Source organism: Macrobrachium rosenbergii, chromosome 55 (assembly GCF_040412425.1).
Source record: "Macrobrachium rosenbergii isolate ZJJX-2024 chromosome 55, ASM4041242v1, whole genome shotgun sequence".
NCBI lineage: Eukaryota > Metazoa > Arthropoda > Malacostraca > Decapoda > Palaemonidae > Macrobrachium > Macrobrachium rosenbergii.
The window spans coordinates 32,452,636-32,474,899 of NC_089795.1; the positions used below are offsets into that span (position 1 = coordinate 32,452,636).

General features: G+C 41.1%; 1 protein-coding gene across 1 annotated transcript in view; it reads left to right on the forward strand.

Annotated features, from left to right (window-relative positions):
- LOC136835925 (malectin-A-like) overlaps nt 1-22,264 on the forward strand; it is a 66,830-nt gene that overhangs the window by 25,048 nt on the left and 19,518 nt on the right. Inside the window, exons 3-4 of the mRNA XM_067099796.1 lie at nt 7,074-7,199; nt 7,698-7,880. Coding sequence (XP_066955897.1) covers nt 7,074-7,199; nt 7,698-7,880 — 309 coding nt within the window. The remainder of the gene's footprint in view (nt 1-7,073; nt 7,200-7,697; nt 7,881-22,264) is intronic.

Below are 22,264 nucleotides of genomic sequence, written 5' to 3' on the forward strand. Positions count from 1 at the left end.
AAAGTGCTTGGTGACAGCAGGTAAGTGAGTAGTATCCCCCCACTTATTTCCCTCCCATCACTTTCAACTACCTTGTTACCAAGTTTCAGCAAACATTTCTAGCCCATGCTGAGGAAGACTCCTATGTGAAAAGTTCTGGTTTGTATACCTAAGAAAAATACAAATTACTTAGAAAAAAATTTTAGTGGTATATTATGATTCACTAACTATTCTACAGTGCATAACATTTAATTTTATTGTTTTTATGCTTATTGACTTAAAGTTGTTAATATTTTCAGTATCAGTGATCCTAGTAGCTGTGATGCCAGATAACTATTGCATTTCATATAAGTAACTTACCAAGTGATTACATGGCTATAGTTTCAACGTACACAGCAGCATAAATTTTGAAATTTGTGGTAGCGCTTCTTTTTGTGTGTAGGTGACTAGTCCCACCCACTTTCGGGGAACAAGAGGAACAGTGTAGCAAAGAGCTTCAATTTGTTTCTGCCAGCTTACGACTAACATTGGTTGTAAGAAGTCAGCTTGTTTTGGAATTCTGACCGCTTTCCGGTTGATGTTTTTCCAACAGGTGAAGTATTTTTACCTTTGGTAGCCTTCGGCATGGTTAGCGAGTGTTTGGTTTTTCTTTTTGAGACTGATTTTCTCAGAATTAAGACATTTTGATGATTGGAGACTTTTTTCACTGATTAAGACTTTTGTGACTAGTTGACTGTTTGCACAGTAGCATGTCAGACTGAGGTTCAGCTAGTATTCGTTATTGCAGCAAAGGCTGCAATTCGAGGTTGATTAAGGCATCTTATAGCCCACATACCCTTTGTACTGAACTGTAGGGGCAGTTGTGTTCTGTAGATTTGACCTGTAACAAGTGTAAAGACTGGGATGACAAAAAATGGAGAGTTTTAAAGTCACATTTAGCCAAATTAGAAAGAGACAGGAAGAGGAAAGCGGCTTTTAGGGCCGATAGCAAGACTTTAGCTAGTCAGGATTCTATTCCTAAGTCTTCTAGTGATGTTAACATTCCTGTTATCTCTTCTCCTGTGCTTATTGTATCTCCCACTCCCAGTCCTTCGACTGTACCACCTACTCCTTTGCCTGGCTCCCACGCTTCCAACCCCGATCCCGTTGCCAGTCTTGAATTAAGAATTGACTAGAAATTTGGCATCAGTGAAGGTCCTAATGGACAAAGTGAACGATAGGAGTGCCAGTGAAGTGTTATTAGAGGAAGCGGTTTCTTGTCCCGCTGACTCTCCTAGACAAAGGTCCCTGTCACACTTCCCTAAACCTGGGAGGAAGCATACTGGAAGTCCAAGGGGGGTCAGTGGTGTATGCCCACAGGTAGTCGCCCCCTCAGACGGACCTGTTGTTGCTTCCCTGGTTGCAACAGACAGCCGAGGCATCAATACGGAAGTGCGTCATCTGTTCTCTAGTTCGGAGGTGTCCAGTCCTGACAAGAAGTGCCAGTGGCATTTTGCAGACGAGTCTCAGCCGTTGACAAGGCATGCAGTGGATGTGGACTGCCCTTGTCCGCTGCTCTGCAAAAGGTTCAGAGAACCTTCTTGCAGCCCTCAGCCTGGCTGCAGCACCTGGGACAGTCCAGAACGTTTTTCTCTGGAGAGCCCTTCGGTAGAGTTCCAGTACTTGGCTCCCAAGTGCTCTTCATCTTCTCATAATGCCCATAGTCACTCAAATGTCAGTCATCTTATGAGTGCCTGTCTACCGCTCCAAGTGCCCAGCAGCTCCCGAACGCCCAGTCTTAGCTCTCGAGTGCCCGACGGCAACCCCTGCCTTTTGAGCACCAGCTTCCAAGCGCCCGGCGCAAGCCTCCATGCGCTCCGCCCCTTATTAGCTGCTGCTTCAGGTCCTCGATCCATCATTGGCGCCCATCGAACGTCAACTTCACAAAATTTTGGGAATGCTCAAGAAGGCACCTTCCTCACCCAAGGCGTCAACTGGCTTGTCTTTGTCCCTGATATCATCAGAAGAAGACTTAGATCAGGGCACTGCTCCCTCAGCTAATGCGGCCCTGCTGCGGTATTTGCTGCTAACCTTCCCTGATTTTTTTACTCCAGTGGCCGTGGTTTCGCCCACTTCCTCCCTCTTGATGAGCAACCAGCCTGTTAACTCTTCCAGGCTCCCTAAGATGGTGCTTTCATCCTCTTCCAGGAAGGCCTTGAACAAGATTGAAGGTTGGCTCTCGGAGAAGAGAGAGCCAGGAAAGGCGTCTTAGTTTTTCTCTCTCCCGACTGTCTCGCAAGAGAGATTTATCATACGCCACAGGAGAAGCTCCTTCTTTGGAAGTCGATGCCTCCTCTAAAAGGACTTCTTCAGGCTTATTGACTTATCACGAAGGTCAGCCTTTTCATCAGCGAAGGTGATGTTCTCATTGACGGAGCTGGATCACCTTTTCTGGAACATTTTTAAGGTTTTTGAAGTACTGAGTTTTTTTAGATTGGTCAGTGGGAGCTCTTGCAAGGAAAATTCAAGGCTGTTTTTCTTTACCAGAAGATTGTGCTGCAGACTGGCTTAGTGTCCTCTCAGGAGTTGGCTGCTCTTTTCACTATGGATATTCTTAAGAAGAGAGAGCTTTGGTGTTCGTTCACCACCAAAGGGGGTTACTTCTTCACAGAAGTCAGCTCTTCTCTTCTCTCCTCTAGACCGCCATCATCTTTTTTCCCAGTCCACTGTGAACGAGATCGCTTCAGACCTCCAAAAGAAGTCCACACAGGACCTCTTGGCCCAGTCAACTAGACGCCCTAAGGAGTTGGCCACTTTTGGCGCCAAGTCAGTCTCTCCTCTCCAGCCTCAGCCCTTTCATAGCAGCAGACAGAGGGCCCAGTCTAGACCTTGGTCAAACGTCCATTTCTCAGTACGTACTCTTAAGGAGTCCTCCTCCAAGCCTTCCTTGTGGGAGTGGAAAGACTGTCCTCCGTGCTTCAATAGGAGCCAGACTCCTTTTTTGGGAGAGATGGAGTACAAAGGGAGTAGAACAATGGATCGTGAAAGTCCTGAGGGAGGGCTACTCCATGTCGTTCAAGGAAGAAGCCATCTTTAGTCAGTACTCCCATTGTATTGACTGCCTACTCAGTAGGCTTGGAGAAATATTTGGCCCTCTCAGAAGAAGTGTCATCCCTTCTCAGGAAGAGAGCAGTATATGTGGTCCAGGACATCAGCGCAGAAGGTTTCTACAACTGTCTTTTTGTAGTCCCCATTCATCAGGAGGTTGGAGACCTGTCGTAGACATCAGCGCCCTGAATTTCTTTGTCCAGAAGACAAAATTCAGGATGGAAACAAACCATACTGTCCAGTCATATATTCACCAGGGGTGATTGGATGATTACCATCAATTTGAAGACTGCATACTTCCACGTCCCCATCCATCCGGACTCCAGGAAGTACCTCAGGTTTGTTTTCTGAGAGAGAGTCTATCAGTTTCAAGCCCTGTGCTTCGGCCTCTTACAGCTCCTTAAGTCTTTACTCGGGTTCTCACCCCGCTTGCAAAGTGACTCCATCTTATGGGCATCAATATCTCCCTGTATTTAGATGATTGGCTCCTTCGATCCCCTTCGAAGGAGAAGTGCACGGAGGGGCTTCGGAAGACCTTTCTCCTAGTCCAAGATTTAGGATTATTAGTCAACCTGGAGAAGTCCCAGCTGACTCTGACACAGGAAATACTTTATTTGGGGTGACGATCAACTCTCGGAGTTTTGGGGCTTTTCCGTCCCCAAGAGAGTAGAATCCTGCCTGCAGACAGTGAACAAATTTCTGTCTCCAATCCTGCTCAACCAACATGTGGTTGAGTCTTCTAGGAACTCTAGCCTCCGTAGAGAAGTTTGTTACTCTGGGAAGACTCCACATGAGAGTGCTGCAATTCTTCTTGAGGCCCAACTGGGACAAGAGAGTGCATCCCAACTCATTTGTGTTTCCCCTGACTCAGGAAGTCAAGGAGGACTTGCAGTGGTGGAAGTCTGAAAGCAGACATTTGGAAGGAAAGCCTTTCCTCCTTCTGAGCCTTGACCTAGATGTCTACTCAGACGCATCGGACCTAGGTTGGGGAGTTATACTGGGAAACAAGGAAGTTTCGGGGACATGGTCCCTGGAACAGGGCAAGTTACATATCAACATCAAAGAGTTGATGGTGATTCATTTGGGACTGCAACATTTTGTGACAGAGGTTTACAACAAGAGACTGGCGGCCCACTCGGACAACACCACAGCCCTGTCTTACGTCAAGAAGCAAGGAGGGATTCACTCTCTCTCCCTCTGCAAGGAAGTGAGGGCCCTTCTTCTCTGGGCAGACCAGAATCAAACCAGAATTGTTACGCAGTTTATTTAAGCAAACTGAATGTGTTGACAGATGAACTGAGCCCTCACAGACAGGTCCTCCCTACAGAATGGACCCTAGATCCACTAGTTTGCTCCAACCTGTGGAAACTGTAGGGAAAACCGACCCTGTACCTCTTCGCAACCTCCAGAAATCATTGCCTTCCTTTGTTCCGTTCGCCAGTCTTGGACTCTCTGGCATGGGTGACAGATGCCATGCTACAAGACTGGTTGAACAAGGATCTGTATGGTAAGGGAAGTTTCAAACAAGTTTCTTGCCCACCAGAATGTGACGATGACCTTGGTAGCCCCGTTTTGGCCTCTGAAGGAGTGGTTCCCAGATTTCCTTGGACAAGTGGTAGACTTTCCGAGGCTACTGCCACAGAAATCAAGTCTTCTCAGACAGCCTCACTTCAGATGCTTCAATCAAGGATTATCCACTCTTACCCTGACAGGATTCAGACTGTCAGGAAACTCATTAGAGCGAAAGGCTTTTCAAGACCGGCTGCAGAGGCTATTGCAAGGTGTAGACGTCAATCCTCTAGCAAGGTCTACCAAACTAAGTGGACAATCTTCCACAGCTGGTGTAGAAGACATAATGTATCATGTTTTCAGACGTCTGTAACAGATATTGCAGACTTTCTGCTCTATTTGAGGTCCTCTAAAGGTCTGTCCTTCTCTACCATTAGAGGTTACAAGGCCATGTTGGGCTCTGTCTTTCGTCATAAAGGTTTGGATCTGTCTTCCAACAGGATCTGTCCGACCTCATTAAATCATTCGACACAGCCAAACAGAAGAAGGCGGAGTCGGTCTCATGGAACTTGGATGTGGTTCTGAAATGGCTCTCTGGTCCCTGTTCGAGCCCGTTCCTTCAGCGTCATTAAGGGATCTTACTAAGAAGACCCTCTTCCTCGTGGCTCTAGCAACTGCTAAACGAGCTAGTGAGCTTCATGCTATTGATAGAAGGATTGGGTTCTCTCAAGGGGATGCAGTCTGTTCTTCTACCCTTGGTTTTCTGGACAAGAACAAGACCCCGTTCAATCCTTGGCCTCGTTCTTTTATGGAGATCCTGGGCCCAGAGGAATAAGAGAGAGTTCTTTGCCCTGTGAGAGCATTAAGATAGTATTTGCATAGAACTGAGAAAATCCGAGGACCAGCTGGCAACCTGTGGTGCTCAGTTAAAAATCCTTCCTGACCCCTTTCTAAGAATGTCTTGTCATTCTTTCTAAGGGACCTTATTACTCAAGCACATTCCCAGATTGTCGAGGACGATTTGCCTTCTTTCAAAGTTAAGGCTCAGGAGATCAAAGCAGTCACTGCCTTGTTAGCTTTTAAACATAACTTGTCTCTCTCTTTTATTCTTCAATCGACATATTGGAGGTGTAAGTTGATTTTTGCAACTCATTACTTGCCTGATGTGGAAATGGTGTTTGAAAATTGCAATACCCTGGGTCCATTGTCAGTGGTTGGCATGGTTTTTGGGGACAAAGCATCGGAAGCATTCCTTCCATCCTTGATTTCTTCACCCTGATATGGGGTGTTGAGTCTTAGGGAGCCTGGGGGTACCATGTAATTGGAGTGCCCACCAGTTTTTTAGTGGATTGGAGTTGGTTTTTTTTATGTGGTGTCAGTGACAGCATTGTTTGTCTGGTTGCCCCTGTGCCCAGGGCAGGGGCAACTATTGATGCTTCTAGCCATAGGAAATGTCCTTCACTGCAAAGCTCCCACTTAAAGTAGAGGCGCTCCACGACTATACCACTAAGTCACTACAGGGTTAAGATGAGCACCAACCAGAGGCAGAGTCTTCCTGCAGTAGCTCTCTTACCATGTAAGGAAACAACAAGCATTGTACCAATGCTAGTAATTTTTTCTGTTCTCAAACTCAATACCATCACTAATGTTTTGGAGTAGAGTATGTCCATGTATCTCACCTCCTGTCAGTGTAAGACTCAGCTGTGTAATTACTTGGTAAGTAACTTAATGAAAATGTTATTTTCATGATAAAATTAAGTTTCATATACAGTTACCAAGTAATTACAGAATCAGAGCCCTCCCTTCTCCCCTTGCATGGACATAAAGGCACAAACAAATTGAAGCTCTACTACGTTGTTCCTTTTGTTCCCCGAAAGTGGCGGGCTAGTCACGTACACAAAACAAAAGAAGCGCTACCAAAAATGTCAGAATTTAAGCTGCCATGCGAGTTGAAGCTATAGTTATTTAATTACTTGGTAAGTATATATGAAACTTAATTTTATCATGAAAATAACATTTTTATTTAAATATGAGTGATGATTATTTTGTTTGTCCTTAAGTAGTAAAGGAAAATATGTTTAATGCTGCACATATTTTTAGGATATTAGAAAGTGAGGAGTATCTTCCAAGATTTATTTTTTCTTAATGATTTATAAATCATTTTTAATAATTTGTTTTATTATTTAATTTTCTGTTAATGATTTTGTGAATCAGTGATTTTTTATAAATATGATATAATAATAGTTGTATAAAGATACTCATGTACTGTATGTATATGCTGTATACAGACACAGTATTGTTTAATGTTGTAATGGGTTATATTAAGAAAATTTGTAACTTTTATGAACTTTGTTACTCTGTCAGCTACCACTCTCTGGTGGTGGAAATGCAGCATATTATGCAATAATGTTTGATGCCAGTGTTGAGTAGTATACGTGTCTTGTCTTTTAAAAGAAAGCAGCAGCAGGCAAAAATGATAAAATTTGTTTGTATTTCAGGTTTTATATCAAACAGAACGTTACCATCACTCAACCTTTGGCTACGATATACCTTTAAAAGGTGATGGAGATTATGTACTAGTTTTGAAATTCTCTGAAGTTTACTTTAATGCTCCCGATCAAAAGGTATATATAAAATTTGTGTTATCAAATGTTCTTACTTGTTTGTTCATTTTTGCATTTAGAATTACAGTTTTCATTCTGAGTTTTGTGGATTCATGGTAAAAGCAGTTCAAGCCAACTTATTTTCTTAATAGGAAATATGTATGTAATGGGTTCATTAAAAGTAGTTTTTCTATGAGTATCTCATGCTGTGCATCATTATTTCAGTATTAATATATCTTAGGGTTAGTAAATACTGCATTGAAGTAAATAGATTCATCTCCTTTTTTTATAATGGGATTTTGCCCATTTCATGAGAAGGGTTTGATACTGCTTTAGATATATTTGCTGTATTTAACTATCCTTTTTCACTTATAATGGTATGTTCAATATCCTTTTTTTTGCTTATAATGGTATGTTTAATATCCTTTTTTTCACGTATTTTACAAAAATGGTATGTTTTAACTATCCTTTTTTCTCCTATTTTGCAAAAAGTGTGCAGTCCATATGTTATTTTTTCAGGTTTTTGATGTCGTCTTGAATGGAGAACATACAGTGATTCCAGCCCTTGATATATTTGGTCGAGTAGGGCGAGGTGTAGCTTATGATGAATATATCCCTTTCACCATTGCAGGCAACACACTTCAGGCAGCTGGACAAAAAAGCATTGTCGAGGGCTCGAAAGTAAAAGTGGAATTTGTGAAGGCAGGTCACCTTTTTTATGTATTTTATAGCAGATGATTAGAGTTATAGAGAATAAATTGCTGAATTCGAAGAGGAAGATAGACTTAGGAGAGAGTAAATGAACAGTTTTTAATGTAGGTTTTATTTAGATTTAACACCTGGTCAAGAAGTTAGAGCTAAGGGTATAGTTTCTTCTTTAGTAGATATAGATCCTTCTACATACATATATCAGCTCAGGGTAGCTGGCTAGATTTAATGCTTTTAGATTGAGTTGGTTAAATCTAGATTGAAATGTGTGCAACTATTTGTGTCATTTGCTTTGTATGTGTCCAGTGCATTGGCAGGGATGGTGTCCCCTCGTTCCTTGGCCACTCTGCGGACGCAGCCTTGTCCTGTCCCATTGGCTCCACCTGCTGACAGGCTTGGTAGTCCTGGGTGTTTTCAGGTGAGGACTAACATTCCAAGACATTCTAGGACTGTTCCCTCTGTATCCTGCCTTTGCTTTCAGTCCTCCATGGACAAAGTTAGATCGTGGTCAAATAGGACAGTTACTATAGGTCTAGATCTTGCGTTTGACCCCATTGTTCCACGGTTATTCTAGTGATTCGTCCAAGTCAGATAACCGATTGCAGTCCATTGTGAGTGCTGCCAGCATACAAAGCACTGCGCCTGCCAGGATGCAAGGAGCTGCGCCTGCCAATGTGGAAGGCGCCACACCTGCTAGCACAAGGCTTCACTCCTGTTAGCGCCCATGGTGTCACACCTGCATCTGTTGCTAGCAGTCCTGAGTTTGTAAGCTATCAGAGTCAGCATTCATGCTATTTCTCCCCTTTTATCACCAATGGTCCAACTTTGTTTTGACTAGGCCACTGTTACAGTATGTCAGTTCCCATTCTTTTGTGGTTTTCAAGCTTAGGCTAAGTGTGCCATACAGTAAACCCCCATTTTTGCGGGGGATGCATACCACCCCCTTCCGCGAATAGCTAAAATCCGTGAATACTTAAAACCCCTCTAACAACATTTAGAACTGCCTATTGTGATAGTTCAAACACAAAAAAAAACTAAAAATGCTTATACCCGAGTAATTTAATAGTTTTATCACAAAAAAGTGCATTTAGACATGAAAATTATATGAAAATGCAGTAATTAATCAATATTTCTCAGAGAAAAATACTGCGGAAGGGGGATTTTTCCATGAATAATTTGTATACAGGCAGTCTCCAGTTATCGGCGACCCGGTTTTGCGGGGCTTGTCCAGTGACGAAAATCACCGATTTCTGCTTATCGGTGCCGATAAGTGGGTATTGGCTCCGATAACTGAAAATTGCCGAAAAAGCACTGAAAATCGCTGATTTTTGGTTATCAGAGACTTTCGGTTATCATCACGCCATCAGAACGGAACCCCTGTCGATAACCGGGGACTGCCTGTACATGTTCCATAAAGAAATCTGCGAATCGTGAGAACGCGAATATGGGAGGTTTACTGTACTGTATATTAGTTTTCACCTGTTAGTCTGTGAGTTCCCTCAAACAGCGAGAGTCTGTACAGGTGTCTGGGAGTCTGAATGAGTCCGAAGGACCAGTGGCGACTCTGCTTGGTTGTCTGCGCATCTGCGTTAGTCTGGGTGGCAGGTGGCAAGTCCAAACAGTTGTCTGCGAGTGTGCGGGTGTCCTTATGGTCGGCAATGAGTCTGAGCCGTTGTCTGTGAGTCCTCAGGAACCTGCATAGCCGGCAGCGAGTCCGCAGGTGCCTCTTGACCTGCAAAGAGTCCGCTCAGGCGTCAGCAAGTCAGCACAGTTGGTTGTGAGTCTAAATGGCTTACAGCAAGTCTGAACAGTTGTTTGCAAGTCTGCACGTTTGTCTGTTACTCCACAGGGCGTTAGTGAGTCCAAAGCTTCAGTGAGTCCACATGGCGCTTCAGCGAGTCTGCGCAAGGAGTCTGTGAGTCCTTTTAGTGAGAGAGGTTCTGACTTTCATTCTCTGTCAGCTGGATCAGGAGAACTTTAGTTCCTGGTCTTTGGAAACCATTTATTTTTGGGGCTAGTTTTGTTCTTTCCCTTCCTTACAGCATTCTCCTTTGTTTCCTTTTCAGGAAGGGGAACATTTAGTTTATACCTTCAGTTTTAAGGAACTAGTTCACTTGTGCTTAGACATATTCCTCAATCCTTCCTTTAAGTTATCTGTTTCGTTATCTGTTTCTGTACTTGGGAGACTTGTCTCAGTGGGATTGTTTGGCCAAAGATTCTCCTTTTGAAAGTCCTCTCTCTTGTCTCCCTTGCTGTCTGCTAGGAAGACTATGGTGTTCAAGCAGGGGATTTTTTTCCCCCTCTTTTCCTGATCCAGCTGTTATGGTCCTTGTTTTTTCCAAGCAAGAGAGGTGCCGTTGTGTCTGCTAAGCCACTTTTCTCCTTTCAGGAGCCCGAGAATGTGTTAAATTTGGCTAACGCCATCGAAACTATTCTCTTCAGTGCTTAGTGCTGAATGCTGTTAGTGTTTGTAGGAGTTTGGCAGACTCCCTCCCTCCTTGGGCCAGGGATCCTCAATAATCCCTGAAGGTTTTTGTTTCCTTAACAAGGCCTTTTTTGGTATGGGATAGGTGAACTGGCTCATGTCTCAGCTCATCCTTCGGGAAGGAATAGACAACAAGCTATCTGTTTTTGACAGCTACAGGGACAGGGAAGGAGACACTGAAGACTGAGTTAGTACTTTTCTCCTCCTTTCCTAGTCCACTAAGGGAAGTCCCCTCTTCTTCTATCTATAAATGCACTTTGGGCAATTCTACCTCCTTCTCCGGTCTTCCTTCCGGGCTCAGTAGGGAAGGTGTGTCCTTTTTGGCACCAAGGATCCAGTTTTCTTCTACCTAAGGAGGTTGTGCATTTTCTCCACTATATCAAGATTCCTAAATCTGATTTAGCTCATCGAGCCCTTGTGGGCTGGTGGTTCCAGATTGAATCTCTTCACTCAAGTGAGGGAACACTTGTAGACTCCCTGGAAAAGGAGGTTCTTTGCGAGGATTTTTTATTCCTTTCAGGAATTCACTGCCTCTTCAACCTTTCAGTCATACAGAGCATCCTAGAGAAGAGGCAGGTGTTGGTCAGGAAGTCTTTTTCTTCATTAGAGAAGGCAGCATTAGAGGAAGTAACAGCTACCTTGCTGGCCTTTTAACACAGGCTATTCCTAGTGCCAGGCATAGGAGTTTGGATGATGGTCCTAGACGTGCACAGGCTCAACCACTGTGGCCCACTTTTTCCATTTTTTCCATGTCAACCTCCACAGTCTTTAACCTCCATGGAGAAAGGACATGAATGTTTACGGGTACATGAATGATGTTTACTCTCGTGTTCCCATTCATAACTTTCTGGAAGTGCCTACTCTCTGTCTTTTGGGGAAAGACATCAATGTCGAGCTCATGGTTTCGGGCTCAGTTCATTGCCCTAAGTATTTGCTGGGGTAATATCCCCTTCATGTATGATTTCTTATTAAGAGTAACGTTACTTTGTGAAGTCCAGGGGGTATGTGTAAGGGGAAGAAAGCCTGTACTGGTCTTGGCAAGGCCCTATGCTTACTAAAAGGTCTGAGGTCATCTCTTTAACCTACGCAAAGAGTGACCTGCCTGTTCATGAGGATTGATTCTGCTCTGTTCAAGGTTTTCCAACACAAGCTTGAGTAGACAATCGGTTATTAATCATGAGAGAATTCTCCTCCTCAGGGTGCATGCCCCCTAATGCTGGATGTTTCGCCTAAGCCACTTGTCCTCTGTGGAGAAGTCAGTTCTGAGTACTTGACCCTAGGTGTTACCTCTTCAGTTCCGTTGGCATGGAGAGAGACTTGGCCAGACCTTGAGTTGTAGCGTAGAGCCAAGAACAGATCCTTTTCCTTCATTGGTCTTTGTCCTTAGTATTGCTTCTTGCAGGGAAGTCCCTAGAGTCCCTGAACCCAGATTCCTCACCATATGCAGTTGCCTGAGATGTGGATTGGGGTGTGGTTATCGGGAACCAGTCGCTTCAAGGTGTGGTCACCAGTAGAAATGAGTCTTTTCATTAATTGCAAGGAGTCATTGGCTAGCCAGAAGGGATTTAAGTAATTTCTGTCTCCTTGGGCGTGCCTTCTCTAGCTTTTATTAGTAGGTAGGAGGCATAAATTCGGAACCTTGAGAGCCACCATCAGAACTTTAGCCTCTGGACAGTTTTTTCCTGGTTGACTGTATGTTTGGTGGACATGTTAAGTCATCCAGCGATCAATCTTTCCTTATAGGTTGTATGGCATTTAGGAGGGTGTTCAGCAACCCCTCGTTGATCTCTTTGCTGCTAAGCTGAATCATTGTCTCCCTAATTCCGTGCCCTCAAGCCTGGGCTGTAGACATTGGGATTCAGGATTGGACATACCTATTCATGTATGCCTTCCCTATGTTTCTGCTGTTGAAGGGGTGTATTGTAGGGTTGAGGACTACTGTACTGCGAACCCCACCAGGTTTCTAATCACACTCTTGTGGTGGATGATGCTTTGATTCCCAGTCCTTCCACATTTCAGTAGAATTCCTAGGCATTACCTCCATATTAATCTGCTTCGTCAGGCGGGGAAGGGGAAGCCTTATGGAAATATCAAAATGTTTCGACTAACCTCATGGAAACGTCTTCTAGCTACTGAGCTCCAGAGACTTTTATTAGTCATCTAGGGACTTTTTCCCTATGACAAAAAGAAAAGTATATTAATTTCTTGTTCAGTATAGCTGGAGCTTTATAGATTATGGTGCAAGTCCAGAGGCAGTCCCTGTCTGCATTCTTATATTAACAAGATTAACAATGTTTAAAGGTCTGCGCTTCTTGAGTAATGACAAAGGATTGTGTGTTTCTTACATCTAGTTTATAATCCATGCTGACTTAAGCGAAACTGTTCACGCTTTTCAGCTGGATTGCTACAAATTTTGCTAGTCTTTGGCTCAAGGCTCCTTAGTGGCCCTCCTTCCTACCCCAGAGAGGGGCTTCTCTCATGACTCTTTCAAAGAACACTCCTTTTGGGGCATAGCTTCGGCCAGAAGAGAAGTGGGTTACATGCGATTTATTCGTCAGTAGGGTGTTCACTTACTGGAGCAAACTATCTTTTTCTGCATCCTTTCATGCTAAGATGATTTCATGGTTTTCGCTATGCCAGCTTGAGAGAAGCTGACCCATGGAAAAGGAGTTTCTTTGATCCCCTGTCAGGGCTATAGGGATTTATACATCCCATTTTAACCATTAAGAAAGCAGTGTAAGAACCTATTTTGCACCATCAAGAATCCTTAGGTTCCTAGGTTTTAGATGCCATGGTTTTCTTTATTAATCCTTAATCTTGGAAGCACATCATGCATTGTCTCTAGAAGATTGTCCTCTTTTTTTGGTGAAAGTGCACAATGTCAGAACTACAACTACATCGATTAGTCTTCATTAGCACCTCTCTCTAGCTGTCAAGTCTTGGCTGCACAGTGGAGGTGTAACTCTGTGTTCTCTTCTAACTGCATGAGAGCTGTCTGAATCCAGTAAGGACTGCCATACACTATCACCTATAGTTGCGGCAGGGAAGGTTTCTACTAGTCTTCCTCTTTTGTGTTACAAACAGGTACAGGTTTTCACTATCGACCCCATCCTGAATCAGTGAGGAACCTTATGTATTGGAATTCGTACATGGTAACATTATACTCTTCTTTGTTTTGACTGCAGGATTTTACTTAGTTGTACAGTCAACCCCCGCCTATTCGCAGTTTGGGATTCACGGCTTAACCTATTCATGGATTTTTCTGTGGAACTTATCCCTGAATTATTCACGAAAAATTAGCGATTCGTGGAATTTTTTGTCTATACATATTCACTAATTACTGTATTTTCATGTTATTTTTATAACTAAATACATTTTTTATGATAAAAAAATTATTTACTAATTTTCAAATATTAATATTAATGTAAAAAAAAAATTTTTGATACAGTGACTGTAATTGCTTTGTTTCTCTTATGTAGGAACCAACGAAGTTCATTAGAGTAAATAATTTTGGACCTATGTTGCAGAGCCATTACTCCTCATTGGAGAAAGCTACCCTGAGCTGATCTAGAACCACCTTTTTCAGGAAAAAATTGGTGGTGTTGTTTTGGGTGTGAGATGCCACAGCAACTCAGTTAGGTAGGTGGTAACTCTTTAGGGATCATGTTTGGTTTTGGTTTTAACTCCCATCAACTCTGCAGGCTTGAGGCACAGAGGCCAAACTTGCCATTCTGCATTGTACAGTCTCAACTAGTGGCTATACAGGCAGTCCCCGGTTAACAGTGGGGGTTCCGTTCCCGGCCGAGTACCGATAACCGAAAATCGCCGATAATTCTGGTAATAAATGGTGTTTATGACATCATAAGCACCAATGAATCGTCTAACAGTGCTGATAAACTGCTTACTGACACCGATAAACCACTTACCGATGCCGAAAATCATTTACCATCGCCGAAAATCTGGTTAACGACATCATTAGCTTAGCGTCGTAACACCGAAATGCTATTAACCGATGCCGCCGATAAGTGAGGACTGCCTGTATTCAGGGTCCACGTTCCACCTCCTTGCAGTAGTGGACCTCACCTGATGAAGATCCTCTCTGACAAGAACTTGCCCCAGGTCAGGGTCTCGTAGAGGTTCTCCACTACTGTCTGTCATTTCTCAAGTGTTTGTTCTCAAATGCTTTCATGACTGATTGCTTTTGATTCCTACCCTTTCTATTACACAAAGAGACAATTCCTTGATGAGGAAGTGACATCCATGATGCAGAAGGACACCATCAAAGAGATTTCATAGAAGTAACTGTGGTTCTTAAGTTTGCTCTTCAACAAATTTCTTTGCTTGTCCCCTTCTGCAATGAGGCAATGGAGTCTATATGGAGGTCTGTTTGCAGAGAGTACTTCCTTGCTTTCGTTCACCCACTTTGAAGGTGTGGTCTTGCTTCATCAGATGGTGCGTACTTTTGCTTCATCAGATGGGGCCATTAAGTTCCAGGTCCTTTGCTTTGGTCTTGCCCCTCAGGTCTTCACCAGGATTCAACTACTTAATTTTTTATGTACTCTTTCCCCCCTTCTTTTCCCAGCCCGAGAAGAACCCTAAAAGAGTTCAGAGGCCTGGTTAAACAAATCATTTATAACTAACTAACTAACTCACCTGGTAGACTTGTAGATGCAATCTAGCCTTGCATCTCTGCTACTGTATGGAATGGAAGATTTGCTGATTTGGGCATCTTGAAGGAGGAGTCCCCCTTGATGTGGGACCACCTTGACATGGTGAAGGGGCTCTTGAACCCCAGGAATCTGTCCCCAGGTTTGAGTCAAAGAGTTCCCTGTATCATTATATATTTTTTTGTGGAATTTTCCATTTTTGCTAAAACTTATCGACTTGATAAATAGTAATAATAAAAGATATATTAGCTAGGACTGGGCTTATATTCAAAGCTAAATATTGGGAACTGTGGTAGGACCATCAACTACTCGATAATGTGTGGACCTGAGAGATATCAGATTGATACCTCAAGGGCAGAACTATTCTTTAGGGCTGGGTCGCTGATTCCAGGGGCGTCTGTTTCTGGAGATAGGACTCTCGACATTCTATCCAGTTTGCCCATAATATGATTAGGGTGGGGATGATTGTATTCTTGTAATACTCCCAGTCCTAGCAAGCAGGTTTGGCTTACACTTGGGCCACTCTAATCATATTGTGCCATCCCCTGTGGGGTAGGGTAGGAATGCAGACATTAGGGAGTTGATTCTCACTTGTGCCATTGGTGGGAGGAATAAACTCCATGAAAGGCTGATATCTTTTTAAGGTTTTTCAGTACCCTTGGGCCCTCTGATGGTAGTGACTCGGCACAGTTGACAACCGCTGGAACCTCCTCTGACAACCGTTCTTTAGAAAAATTTTAAAAAAGATCCTAATGTAATTACACTGGAACCTTATGCTCCAATACAAAACAAACCCAAAAGAAGCAAATATCCTCTTGACCCAACCTTGACTCACTTCGAGTCCCTCTTTGGGAATGGAAGTTGGTCAAGGTTTCTAAGCTTAGAAACAGAATGGAAAATTTCAGCCCTAAAATTAGAAAATTACCTATTAAGCAGACATTCAACGGCAGAAATTTCTTTCAGACAGATAAGAGAAAAGGTGTGTCTTATAGAAGCCACAACAAAAAGCCAGTCTGAAGACTATATGTCTTTAATGACAATAGATATTATGATCGTAAAAATTAAAAAACATGAGACTATGAATAGCATTCAGGGTACTATTGTACTTCCTGAGAACAGTGAGAAACCAGTTGAAAAGAGTATTTTCTTGGACTCTCTTAAAAAAAAAGATGTCCCAGAGTCCAAGATTGTGAAGTATATAATATGCCAAGTAAGCAAAGAAATAAGAAAATGTTAAAAATTGGAAAAATGAAATTTGAAGGTCAAGATCTACCTCAAAAAATAAAAATATTGGGCCAAAACAGAGAAGTAAGACCACAAATCCCAAAGCCACTATAGTGTCAAAATTGTAGTAAATATGGGCATGCAAAAAAAGATAGTAGAAATGAGCCTGTGTGCATATTGTGGATCTGAAGAACATGCCACACAAAGGAAGTGCAGTGAGCCAAAGTGTATAAACTGTGGGCAAGACCATTATGCAAGGTCCAAAGAATGTATGTACTATATTTACAATACAAAATTAAAAATCTTACAAGAAAGAACTGGGATGTCTATTAAAGAAGCTAAATTAGAATTAAAAGTGAGAGGAATTCAAGATCCATCTAAGAAACATACATATTCTTCAATAACAAGAACCAATAATGAAACAAAAATGCATACAGATAGAAATAATGGAGCACAGAAAAGTAAATCTCAAGAAGAAATTAATGCTTTTGAAATAAAAACTAAAATGGTAAAGAATAAAGAAAAAGGTACAAATGGGATGGATAATGTTTTATCCAGTTCATTTGAAATATTATTGCAAATAGGAACACAGGAGGATGCTGCTACGGAAGTAACAGAGGAAGGTTGTGATGGACTGGAAATTAAAGATAAAAAGAGATCTTTGGAGAGAACACCACCCAAAACGAAAAAACCAAGTATTATTAGGAGCAATATCAGTTAAACCAAAGACAAAGGATATAAAGAAAGAACAAAAACAAAAACAAGCTAAGAATATACCTTTATCTCTTAAGATAATAGTAAAACCTGAAGAAGTGGAAGAGAACCATACCATAGATAACAATGATTATGTCAAGGGAGAAGAGATTACTCCATCACCAATAATTGGTACAAGAGCAAATGAAACAAGAAATGTACATGAAAACAAATGTGGATGTAATGATTGTTTTGTTTAATTGTGCAATACAGTAATAACAAAAATAACTAAAGATGGTATAACAAAATTGTAAGAAATTTTATGAAATATAGAAAAAAAGAAACCATGGATTTGAGTACCCATGAAAAAGGTTGCATGTGCATTGAGCACTTAGTATATTATAAAGAAAAACAAATGAATGTCGTAAGTAAATTATTAGAAAAAATCCAAGTTGATAATACAAAAAAAAAAGTAAAACTCGACCGCTATAACATAATATTTTCAATAGCTATGTTATGCAATGGAACGTAAATGGTCTGCAGACCAGATTACACCTAGGAGAAGTACAACCGTTATTAAAAGAATATGAACCAATGAGGAAGAAGGAAATTTAGGTACAGCCATATATGTATGTAACGAAGTAGCTTACGACAAAGTACTGACTTGCAAATATCAGGTATTAAAATCGAAATAAAAAACGATAATTATGTAATTTAAAATTTATACAACCAACCTAATATAAATTACAACATTGGCAAACTTAAAGAATTACTTAATATTACCAAAGAACCTACATTAATAGTAGGTGATTTTAATGCTCACAACCCGATGTGGGACTGTAATTGTACAGACTCAAATAGAGCAGGAAGTAAAGTAGAAGAATTCATGGATTCAGACGACATGTGCTGTATAAATGATAACGAAATCAGCACATATTTTTCAAAAACACATGGCACATTTTCCTCAGTCGACTTAACTCTATGTACAACAAACATAGTAGACAGATTGCATTGGAATACAGTTGATGACTTGCATACCAGTGATCATTTCCCAATATTAATTTCATTATTACAAAATAATCCCACCAAGCATGTCCCTCAATATAACATTTATAAAGCAGAATGGGAGCAATATGAATTCCACATTAGGAATATCCCACCATTTGAATATTTAAAAGGCCATAATGAAACTAATAAATTTCTTGTTGAATTCATTAAAAATGCTGCTGATAAAGCAATACCAAAGTCAAAATCTCATCCAACAAAACACAAAGTCCCATTGTGGTCTGAAAAACTAACAGAATTACTAAGAATAAAATGCCAAATTGGAAGACAATTAGATAATTTGAATACAGGCAGTCCCTGGTCAAAAACCCTAAGAAAACCTTACTTTTAATGCCCTGGGTGTATTGGAAACGATGTAAACTACATTTTTATTGAGTTTTTCAACAAATAAACATCTAAAATTTGATTATTCTGCTGTTTTAGAGCCATATTTCTTCCATCGGATCGGCGTACGACACATCGTAACCCTGGAACATGCATCGTAAACCAGGAAATAATTTCTGATGAATATATGTGAAAAGCGTCGTAACTTCGGAACATCGTAAGCTGGACCTGTCATAAACTGGGGACTGCCTGTAGCAAGTTCAGTAAAATAAATAAAGCATTACCAATAGTAGAAGAAAATTTACAAAAACCGACTATATTATTAGAAATTGATATATTAAAACCTCTGTGTAACAAGATATCTGCAAAATTTAAAAGAGAAATAATTCAAAGAAGAATCATTTCATGGAGGAAATATGTGTCACATCTCTCTAATAATACTCCCATACAAAAAATATGGGGAAAATTCAAGAAAATCAATGGTACCCATGTTAAACCACCTAGACATGCCATATTAAAAGATGAGAAAAGAATGGTACTTGATCCAAAAGAAATAAGTAATTTAATAGGAGAAAACTTAGCAAAAGGCATTAGTGATAAAAATGTAGGTGGACACTTCCACACAAAGAAAAATAGTACAGAATTAATAACAATAAATTTTGAAACAATAGGAGATGTATATTATGATATAAAATTTAATATGGAAGAACTGGAATTTGCCTTGTTGAGCAGTAATAAATCTGCCCCTGGAGGTAAATATTTGTTTGAAATGATCTGCCACTTAGCACCTTTGGCAAAGTCATACTTATTAGAGTTTTATAATCATTTATGTCTTCGAAATTTATTTCCTAGTGAATGGAGTAAAGCTATAATTATTCCTATCCCCAAACCTAGAAAGGATCCCAGTAATGTAAACAATTACGGACCAATTTCTTTAACAAGTTGCTTATGTAAATTACTAGAGAAAATGGTAAATGCTTGACTAACAAGGCACATTCGAGAAAGTAAAATTTTGACTCTTACTCAATTTGGGTAATAGTGTAACAGATCTACATTGGATTCTGTATCTAACTTACAAGACCAGATACAAAGAGGATTTGAATGAAAACAAATTGCTATAGCCATCATTTTTTTTACATTGAAAAGGCATATGATACTACATGGAGATATGCAATATTAAAAACATTACATAAAAACAGCATCCAAAACTTTCTGACACATCCCACTTTTCAAGTGAGAATTGATGATGTATTGTCAAGTACATTTCCACTGAAAGTGATGTTCCACAAGGAAGCGTCCTGAGTGGCACACTGTTTACTCTAGCAATAAATGATATCAGTAATAATCTACCTGTAGGGATTAAAAGTAATTTGTATATTGATGATTTTGCCATATATTATTCAGCACCTTGCATGAAACATGCAGAGCGAATCATTAATAAAACTATAATGGAAATAGATGAATGGGCCTCATCTGTAGGCTTTAAATTTTCTACACAAAAGACTCAAGCAATAATGTTTAATAAAAAAAAAAGGTGGAAAAAAGGTGAAGAAATAGATTTAAAAATCAGAAATCGTTCCATACCAATTGACCAAAATGCAAAATTTTTAGGATTAGTATTTGATACTCACTTGAATTACAAAGCCCACTTAACCTATGTGAAATCTAAATGTAAAAGATCATTAAATCTAATTAAAAAACTATCAAACACTACTTGGGGAGCTGATAGACATATACCTTTACTTTACTGTATAAAGCAATAGTGTTGTCTATCATTGATTATGGGAACGAAATATATGGCTCAGCATCAGACTCAACGCTGAAAACGTTGGATCCAATTCACAACAAAAGAATATGGAGCTCTCTGCCATCATTAGGGCAAGCATCTGGCATTGTGAAAACACCTTTGCCAAGTTCTGTCTTGTTGATATCCGAAGACACTTGGTCTGTATTCATTGGGGCCTTTTGTCACTATATGATTTGAATTCTCATTGGGAAAGGTGTTGAATCAATCATCTCTCCCTTAATCATAAGCTCTTCTTCTGTGGTCAAGCACACTGGAGGTGTGTGCTTATTGCTGTACCTACCTTTATTTACCGTATGCTTGGTGAGTGACCTCCTTTGAGCTCTTCCACTTCAGATCCCCTCCTTATGGAAGTGCCCATCTTCAGGCAGTACTTCCATTACAAACTCATTATTCGTGGAAGCATTCCTTTTTTACCTGCCTTTGTCAGCTCTCCATTGTTTGTTCCTAGGAATGTACTTTTCACAACCATGTCATCCTTGCTAGGCTCTATCTACTTCATCTTCCTCCTAAGGGGTGATTTGGGCTTTTTTTTATGACAAATGAGTTTGTAATAATGAAATATATTTCTACAGTAACAGGTTTTTATGTAAACCCATTAATCATAGACTCTAGTACTGTACCTTCATCTCCTCCCCTCTCTCTTCAAATAGAGCTTGGCTTTGAAGAATGAATAACTAATAGTAGAGCATGCACGAGGACCCAGAAGTTGGTTAAGTGTACATGTTGGAATGGTTTTTTGAAATGGTTGCTTTATATACCTGGATGCCTCCCATGCAGTTAAAGGCTATTTTACAATCAGCGGGTTAGTATAAAACTAATTTTATTGGAAAAACATAATTTTACATAAGTAACTTAATAAGCAACTTACCAAATAATTACATTGCTAAAGGTTTTCAACCATGGCAGCTCAGAAATTCACAATTTGCGGTAATAATTCAACTAGTTAATGTAGGTAGTTAAACCCCGCCCACTTTCGGGTAGAAGAGGAACAGCACAGCAGAGAGCTCACTTTGTTATCTGCTGGCTTTCGGTTAACACCGTGAGGTCTCTGCAGCTCTTCTTCACAGTTCGTCTTCATCGTATGTTGGAATGTTTTCCGGAAAATTGGTGAAGTACCAAAGTTTGTGGTTTCATTGATTAGCTTTGCGGGAACTTTGTTCAGCATTAACCTTTTGTTACCGATTTCTCAGTTTTTTGCATACCATGTCAGATACTAGTTCTGCTCACATTAGCTTTTGCACTGAGGGTGTAAGACTATGCTAACTAAGCATGGCTCTCATACTAAGTGCGTTAGATATAGGGGGCAGGAGTGTAACGGGGAGAATACATGCAGTGACTGTCATGATTGGGATTTAAAGAAGTGGGTAGTGTTTAAATCTCATATAGATAAGCTTGAGGGGGAACAGAAAAGAGAAATTCGACCTCTAAAGCCAAAAATAGGGCTACTTCAGAGTCCGCTAGGCCTATTGATGAGAATTCTGTTCCTTCTTCACCTGTTCCTGCTATTTCTCCCATTCCTAGCCCTCCTTCCACTTTGCCACATACTGTACTCCTATTCCTGGTTCTCATGCTTCCGATCCTGACTCCAGTGCCAGCCATGAAACTAAGTTCGATCAGAGATTTAACTGTACATGTATTGTAAGTGCAGTGTCTGATTTAGGGGCATCCCCAAAAGTGCTCTTTGACAAAGTGTCGAAGTTTATGCCTAGTGACAGTGTTGCTCGAGTGGAGGAGGTGGCTGCCCTTCCCACTGGTGCTCCTAGACGAAGGTCCCTATCCTGCTCCCCTGAACCTGGGAGAAGACATACTGGAGGTCCAAGGAAGGTCATTGGGTTTTGCCCCCTCAGCTGAGCCTGTTGCCCAATCCCAGACGTCGGATGACAGCCATTGAAAAGGCGTTAAAGTGGTTGTGCATCACCTGTTGTTGGACTTAGAAGATTCCAGTGGCGCTTTTCTGTGTCTCGCCCACTTAAGAGGCTTTCTGATGGAGCATACCGCTCCCCTCCTCCAGGCAAGAGGTATAGGGAGGCCAGTCGCAGGCCCCAACCCTCCTGCAGCTTTGCTGAACCTCCTGCCTCTGCTTCGGCTCGACCCCAGATGTTGGGTTGGGATG